The 8,314-nt window shown below is 38.8% G+C and overlaps 1 protein-coding gene across 2 annotated transcripts in view; it reads right to left on the reverse strand.

Moving 5' to 3' along the window:
• The window catches only part of PRPF18 (pre-mRNA processing factor 18), a 25,051-nt gene extending 17,704 nt beyond the window's left edge, over positions 1-7,347 (reverse strand). The window contains exons 1-4 of one of the 2 annotated variants that reach the window (XM_072401760.1): positions 7,196-7,347; positions 3,906-3,983; positions 3,783-3,809; positions 793-897 (exon numbers count right to left, since the gene is read on the reverse strand). In XM_072401760.1, coding sequence (XP_072257861.1) covers positions 793-897; positions 3,783-3,809; positions 3,906-3,983; positions 7,196-7,261 — 276 coding nt within the window. In that variant the 5' untranslated portion in view covers positions 7,262-7,347. The remainder of the gene's footprint in view (positions 1-792; positions 898-3,782; positions 3,810-3,905; positions 3,984-7,195) is intronic. The other variant, XM_072401761.1, reaches the window with a different exon arrangement.
• Positions 7,348-8,314: the final 967 nt, after the last annotated feature.

The following is an 8,314-nucleotide window of genomic DNA, read 5'->3' on the forward strand; positions in this document are numbered from 1 at the left end:
AATCTAACTGGGTAAAATTGTTAAAATAAAACAGACTATTACCCTACTAAAACCTAGTCTAATAAATATTTTATCTTCACTGGCTCACGAGGGCACCTAGGCTAGATAAAACAGACTATGGTCTTCAGGGGCCAAAGGACCAAACAGTATGTTGGAAAGGGCCACATATAGGTCTTTAGCTACAAATTAGGAACCAAGGCTCTATTGCATAATTTGAAAGTAACAAAATGTAAAGTTCAATGTTGTGCATATTACACTAACATTTATACATTCATATAAATTAACCTGGTTATCTAATATATCTATTTCCAAAGAAGCCCCAGATGTTTGAGGAAGAATGTGTCTAAGAGTCTAAAGTGTGGCTGCTCACGGCCCTTGCAGGTTTTAGACACTGTTATAAAGCTAAATAAAGCTTGATTATAGTTGGGCAAGGGTACAATCTTTTCCAAGTTTTGTTTGTGCATTTTTGCTTAACTCCTGTCTCCATCAATGTGATCACTGGAATAAAAAACATACAGCAAATGTTTTTTTATACAGTGAAAATAGTTTAGAAACTTTTTTTTTGTTAGTTTGCTGTCACTGGACACTTGTGTAAACAGATAAGCTTTATTATTATTAATATTGTTAATATGGTCTGTGAGGTTTTTTTTTGTTTTTTTTTTTACTTGTTGTAGTGAACTACACTGGACAAAGTTTATGTACCTGTGTAAAAAGTTGATATACTACAGCTCAAACACTGGACATTTTAAATGTAAAAACATGGGGAAATACAACATGTGAAGGAGAACTCACCTCCTGCCGGGAGAGTGTCATGGGTAACTTCTCCTCTGCCAGCTCTAGCTCCAACACAGGATTGCTTGAGGAGGAAGGTTGCTCTTCCTCTTCTTCCTGCTGTAACTAATAGTTAAAAAAAACAAATAAATAAGTAAACACAAGAAAACGGAGTGGTATCAAACTTACAAAATCTAAAATGTAAGCATGGACAATCAAGTATAATCTTGTGCTTAACAACTAGAATTTGGTATATATACATTTACTTAAAAAGCTATATTAAAAACAACCAGCCGGGTCACTTTTTTTTCTGAATATTTGCATCATTATCATTTTCTTTTGGTTGAAAAGTCACAGCTATAAAGTCACAGCCGTGATTTTAAACTCAAAAAACCATGTCTGTCTGCACCCTATAATTGTGTATATGAGCCCCACTACTAATATAAACTAAAAAGGAGAATGCCGCAGCTGCTCCATCAAACTTTTATCAAAAATCACAAAAAAAAAAATAATAAAAAGTGCCTTTAACTGCACTACATTAAAAATGAAAATAATTTGCCTGATGAACCCTGGTTTAAAAAATATGTTAGCCTTGGTGTTAACATCTGCAAAAATATATTTAATAAGGACATGATCATTGTTCTGCCTTATAAGGAATGTTCACTTTATTTTGAGCTGCTCACCAATCCACCAATATAAGATTTTGTATGCCAGGGGTGGGAGATTTGTTGCAAATGTTCTATAATTAAATCTGCTTTCTTATAACAATTATCATTTAAAGAGACTGATCCTAGTAAACAGTTGTCTGATAATGCAGACACTCGGATTCTGATCATACGTAGAGTTTTTAATAATGTGCCCAGAGGCATATATGCCCAGGATACTTCACTATACAAATGTAGACTTCAAGAAATTAGCAACTTGATCAGTCCCCCCTATCAAACCTCAAGTATAAAAAAGACAAGATTTGATATATAAAAAATAAAGTATTAAATAGATTGCAGAATCAGTCTTTTTCATTTGCCACTACATAACTAGTAGTACAACCAGCTCATGTCCAATGCATAATGAAGAGATGTACGTTATACCTTTGCTAGCATATTATCCCTTTCAATATTTAATACAAGAAAAAACAGAAGGGGGAACCTTACTTAGCTTCACAGAAACACTGCTAGGACAGGTTTGCCAATTCAGAAGCATGCATTTATTTACTGTACACCCCACAGCTCATCAGTAATAACGTGGCTATAAAATACTTGGTCTTGTCGTTAAAGCATACCAATGAAGAAACCCTTGTTACCCATATCATAGACTATTACAATCACGATGCTGTTGCAAGGAAACGAAGGGCGACATAGACAGTTTTATCAGACATGTCTGATCATAAGGACCACGGTAACTAAATATCAGTTTATAGTCTGAGCAAACAAAGCATCATACGTTTATGATACAATAAAAGGAATTCTAAATTGAGGCTCATTTAAAGCTTGCACATTCAAACAGCAGTTTTTGACTTTATTTTGTCTTGGCTAAAAATAAATTTGCACTTCACTTGGAGGCACTGGATCTTAATAAAAGAATTACAATAAAAGAGAAAGCAATGATATGAAGTCTGACGTGAAAGCACAGATTTGTGCAATAGGATTTTGCAGTTTCATGATTGGGTCAAGCACAGGGTTGGTGAACAGAGGATTCTGGGCAAGATTATCGAGATATACACTGATTTTTCTATGGGTCACATTATGCCATATTCTGATTTGTTCATGTGATGCATCACATTATTTTTACAAATACTTCTGCCCAGCCCCTTTAAGCCGGGCACACCACTCGGCACTTTTCAGTAACCACCCGACTGTTTTTGGGTGGTTACTGAACAGCTGGGTCACAATACCACCACCCGCCTACAATTTCTTCCAACCCAGCTTAAAATAATTTCTGGGTTGAACACTGAAATATATATATATATATATCATTTACATACCAAAGTGTGGGTTCGGGACTCATTCCCCCAAGATGCATTGTTTTAAGTTTTGATGTATTATATAATAATAGCATCAAAACCCAACATTTTTAAAAGAATGTGTACACCAACACTGCATAGCATCGGGAAAAACCATTACCTAAAAACTATTCAAGTGCAATCAAAGTCTTTCAAAACATATAATTGCACGTCAAGGTAATACACTAGGACACACACACATTCTTGTATGAATCAGCCCTTAGGATCCCATAATGAAGCAAAATGCCTGGGGAAGAAACCCATAAAGAAATGTTGCAAAGCTCTGACTTACAGGTAAAATCCTGGGTGCTAGGACAGTAATCTGTTTTGGGTGAAATTAAACAAATCTACTGATACTATTCTTAAAGTCAGAGAAAGCTAGACAAATAGTAAGCCTTCCTTTACAGTATTTCACACACACACACACACACACACACACACCATACAAGTTGCTTGCACCACCGGCCAAGGTAAAATCCAACTAAAACACAAAGGCTCCAATACAGAATTACTGTGTTTAAAGCATGCTGTCCCAGTAAAGGAAGGACATTCCATGTTACATTTGTAAACACTTTAGTTACATAAAGTGTGAAGTAAATACAATTTATTGTGCCCTAACTATGAATGTCCAAAAATATATTAGAATTATTAATGTCCTCCTGTCTAACTACGTATATCAGGTAAATTAAAAATAAGTGAACAGTTTTATCCAATGGGGTATAGGCATTTGTAACAAATATTAGGCGGGTTCCTAACAATTACAACTAAAGAAGCCTTAACTTACAGAAATGTACTTATTGGTACTGTGTGAGCTACAATCATATAAAGTTCCAGTGCCCAAGTAAGCAAATGCCAGACATATCAAGCCATTACATGCTCAGCATCTCAAGCCAAATGACAGCACACCAGCGACAACAGTTGACATTTCCAAAATGGTCTCCTTAAAAAAAATGCCATTTGGAAAATGTGCCTGGAGGTAAAACATGCATTCCCATTGTATCTGCATTCCTACCTTTTGTGTTGGCTTCTCACTTATAGGCTAATATTTGTGACAGATTAAACAAAGAGAGAGGGTTAGATAAACGTGATGGAAAAACCTCAGGAGAACAGGAGTTTTTGTTATAGGAAGAAATACCTTGTAGCCGCATCTTTCAAAGTATGCTTCTCTTTCCTTTTCTACAAGTTCACTGCGCTTGAAGAACTTCTTATTTTCCTGAAATATTCAAAAGAAATGAAAAAATACCACTGTAAAAATTGGATTTTACAATACAATATTTGTAATGGAAAAGCAAACAAATATTCCAACCTGCAGTTATACATTTATACCAATAGCAGAGCCCCACCGGTTGTCCGATACATTTAGGATAGGTTCACACCAATGGTAATACTGCTGTATGTTTACCTCTTCCTTACACCTGGAACCGCTGCCTCTAAGAAAATGCTACATAGCGGCTTAATGCTGCCAGCTGTCAAATGTGCAGACGCTCCTTCTTTACGAATCAGTACCATGGTGCAAGCTGCAGATTTAGTGGCAGGTGTGAAATGTCATATTATCTGATGTCCCTTTTTTAAAGCGGACCTAAACAAAAACGTTTTACTTTACATAAAAGGGTAGACAACCCTCTATGAAATATTTTTTTTTTTTTTTTTAAGCGCAACATGCTTTGTGGGTGGGTGCAGCACTGCGGCGATCAAGACAGATTGTGAGCACAAACCCCCTTCCCCCCCGGGATACCTACGCCACGAGTCTCAGGAGGCTCGTGGCTGCTTCTTCCCTTTCTTTAACCTCCCAGGCAGTCTGAATGTTAAGTATTTTTAAATGTCAAAACGTTACATTTAAAATTAGGTATTTTAAATTTCTCCCCTGGTCCTGCCCCCCCAGGCGCAAGCTCGCACAGCCTGGCTTGGCCGGCATCTGCATCCCCTGACCTCATGTCCCCAACGTTCACACACCGGGGACCAAGATGTCAGTTGGGAACCACTGGAGGACGCCGCAGTTTTCAAACTTCCTCGCAATTCCACCCCGAGTGTGGCTCGGGGTTACCGCTTTTGGTACTGAAAATGAACCCTGAGCCACAATTAGGAATACCACCACGGAGGTTAATCGAAGAAACTGCCAATCTCACTGCTCAATCTTTTTTTCCCATCTACATCACCCGATCTAGCGCCTGTGCAGTGTGAGATCGGGTGACGTCCAAAGAACCACCCGGAAGAAAGGGTGAAGAAGATGGTGGCAACTGGCTCTTCCTCTGTGCCGGGATGCAGAAGGATACCGGGACCCAATCGAAGAAACCTCCGGATGGATCGACAGACCTGTGGCAGTAAAGGTAAGTGTTTTTTTCTTTTTTGTGTTTAGTTTCGCTTTAACCCCCCTAGCGGTAATGTAGAGTGTGATTTTACCTGCAAATAGCGGTAATCCCGAGTCACACTCAGGGTCACTTTAACCTGAAAAAAAAAAAAAAAACACTTACCTTGTTCTGTCGGTGTCTCGTCGGCCTCCTGGTGCCCACAGGTCCAGGGGACACGTCTGTCTTCTTTGCTCTATAGCCGTGCAATGCAGAGACAATCACCTTGGTTTCCCGGTGTTGTTGGTACAGCCGTCGGTGCGGGCGGAAGGATCGGCGGGAAATTCAAATAATTTTGTATTAGATTCAATACAAAATAGCTGTATTGAGTCCAATACAAACAAATTATTATATATATTATATATATAATATACCGTGTTTCCCCGATAATAAGGCATTCCCATCAAATAAGCCACCACCGATTTTTGCTAAAATAATTAAAATAAGGCACTCTCCCGCGAATAAGACATCCTCCGATACCTGATACTGTGTGTGTCTGCTCGATGGCTGCAGTGTGTCTCCCCTCCTGGCTGCAGTGCAGAGCCAAACTGAAAGTAACAAGCCCGCACACGTGCCCCCACGACTCCGCACCAGGAAGGACAAGCAAGCTGCTGATCCCTGCCCTAACGGAGTCTGTTACCCGGCCGTACCGTAGAAGCAAAAAAAAGTTAAGTCAGTGATCAGAAGGGGACAATCAATGGCACAGAGTGATCAGAAAGGGGACAATCAATGGCACATGAGTGATCCGAAGGGGACAATCAATGGCACATGAGTGATCCGAAGGGGACAATCAATGGCACACGAGTGATTTTAAACAATAAATGTGTACTGTAGTCTTCTTCATGGAAAAATAAGACATCCCCCTGAAAATAAGACCTAGGGCATATTTTGGCATTTCAAAAAATATAAGACAGTGCCTTATTATAGGGGAAACAGGATATATATATTATATATGCTACTGAACAGTTATTTTACATGCAGTGCTCAACCCAGAATTTTTTTTTAGCCGGGTGGGAAGAAATTGTAGGTGGGTGGCAGCCCCTGTATTGTGACCAAACTCTTTGGAAACCACCAAAAACCAAAAACAGCCGGGTGGGTGCTGAAAAGTGCCGGGTGGTGCGCCCAGCTAAAAGGGCCTGGGGAGAACCCTGTCATGTTTAACTATTTTTGTGTTTTTTTATTTAAAGTTTATTAATAAATTTATTATATTTATTAAGTATTGGACAATTTTCAGTGAGTTATACCTAAGAATTATTGGCCTACAATGCAAAATAAATTTCCATGCAAAACAAAATGTAACGCTTTTTGCATGGAAATTTGGACGGAATTAGAACGCTAGGGGGGTAATGTACAGAGCTGCGTAATATGTTGGCGCTATATAAATACTGTAAATTAATAATAATGTTTGCCACAGTCTGAATGTTCTGTGATAAAACTCAGCGTTATGATCTGCAAGTACCCCACATATTACAATCTACTTTAGATGTACCAGTAGCATTGTGCTGTGATTGCATATAAATTGGATGGATTCTTTATATCGGCTAAATAGTTGTTGGTAGATATAAGAAAATTGTATAGAGAATGCACAATCATACAATAAATCTATATGGTGGCTGAATTTTTTCAGGCTTATTTTCCCCTTGGGATCCTGCCAGTACCACACTTCCTGATCTGGGGGGGCATGAACTACTTCCTGTACTGTATCTGTAACCTGAAGGGGTTACATCCTAGGTCTGTCATGATTTGGACAATAATCACCTCTATCCATTTCTCTATTATTATGTGTGGGGAGGGAGCTGTAGTACAGTGTTGGGTCTCCTTGGGATTTCAGCATTTGGGTTTCTGGCAGGATCAGGGTGTATTGAGTGAAATAAGCAAATGCTTTTTTTTATTTAACACAGGAACAGGAAACAGGCGAGAGAACTTTTTAGAGTTCAGTAAACTTCAATCCAATGATTTGTCTTCAGACAATTATTATTACAATAGGTTTATCTGCATGCAGAGCTTTCCAATGATTCTATGAAGACATATAAGCATACTGATATCAGAGGTGCAAGCAGGACATATTCCTTGGACTCACCCCCACCAACTCCTTCTCCTCCAGCTGCTTCCTCTTCCTCGCTATCTCCGCTTTTAAAATATCCATGGCTATCTAAAAACCGGGTAAGGCCACCGACGACTATAGCCCATTACCTTGTGTTTCCTGTTTACACCGGAAGTGACTGTCTTCCTTACCCACCATTCTCTGCGTCACCACTTCCGGGTCTTGGAAAGCTATGGAACGCACGGATTTCCTGTGCAGGAGTCACCGTTTCCATGGTTACTTCACAACGCCTTACACACTAGAAAGTTCTAGTCCAGGCAGCCAATATGAAATGTTCTCTGATTACCAGGAACGTTTGGCTGTTTTCACATGAAGTTCATACCCATAAATATAAACTGCACAGAATGTTATGGCTTCAGCTGTAATGATTGTTAAACCAGACAGACCTTGTCTGCTAAACGTACAGCAAGACTGGAACATCAGAAAGACAATCTTTGCTGCATTGTTCATGTCATATAATCAGTCATGGCTGTGGCAGAAAAGTATTTACTGAACTGAGCTGTAGAAAATATCTATACATACATTTATAAAAATATGTACGTATTATAATTGTATCAAAATTAATATGACTTAGGCTTTGTACACACATGCAATAATTGTCGTTAGAAAACGATTAACGATTATTCGCAATTATTTTGAACAATCGTATAGTGCACGATTCTGTACATGCTGAAACAATACGATCATTCAAATATAATCCACCAATCAATGTACACACGCTAGATACAATCGTTTGAATGATGCAGGTAGTGACGTGCACTAGAGAAAGTGTATCACACAAAAATCCACGATCACTGAACGACCGTACACACACAATAGATAGGGAACGATCATCACCCAATCAGATCCACCGGGACGGTTGTTCGTTTCCAGCGACGTTCAACGCCGTCATTGACCAGTCATTGTGCACTTTTTTTGATAATGATTATCGACTGATCAATCGTTAATCATTAGTTTTCAACGATAATTATTGCACGTGTGTACACAGCCAAATACATAATAAATGAACACACTACTGTTCTGTTTGACATACATTTTCCTGACTTTATATTGATTTCAGTAGAAACACGAGGGGTAACATGCCCAGGTGTGAAT

This window comes from Pyxicephalus adspersus, chromosome 2 (genome assembly GCF_032062135.1).
Source record: "Pyxicephalus adspersus chromosome 2, UCB_Pads_2.0, whole genome shotgun sequence".
In the NCBI taxonomy this organism is placed as follows: Eukaryota; Metazoa; Chordata; class Amphibia; order Anura; family Pyxicephalidae; genus Pyxicephalus; species Pyxicephalus adspersus.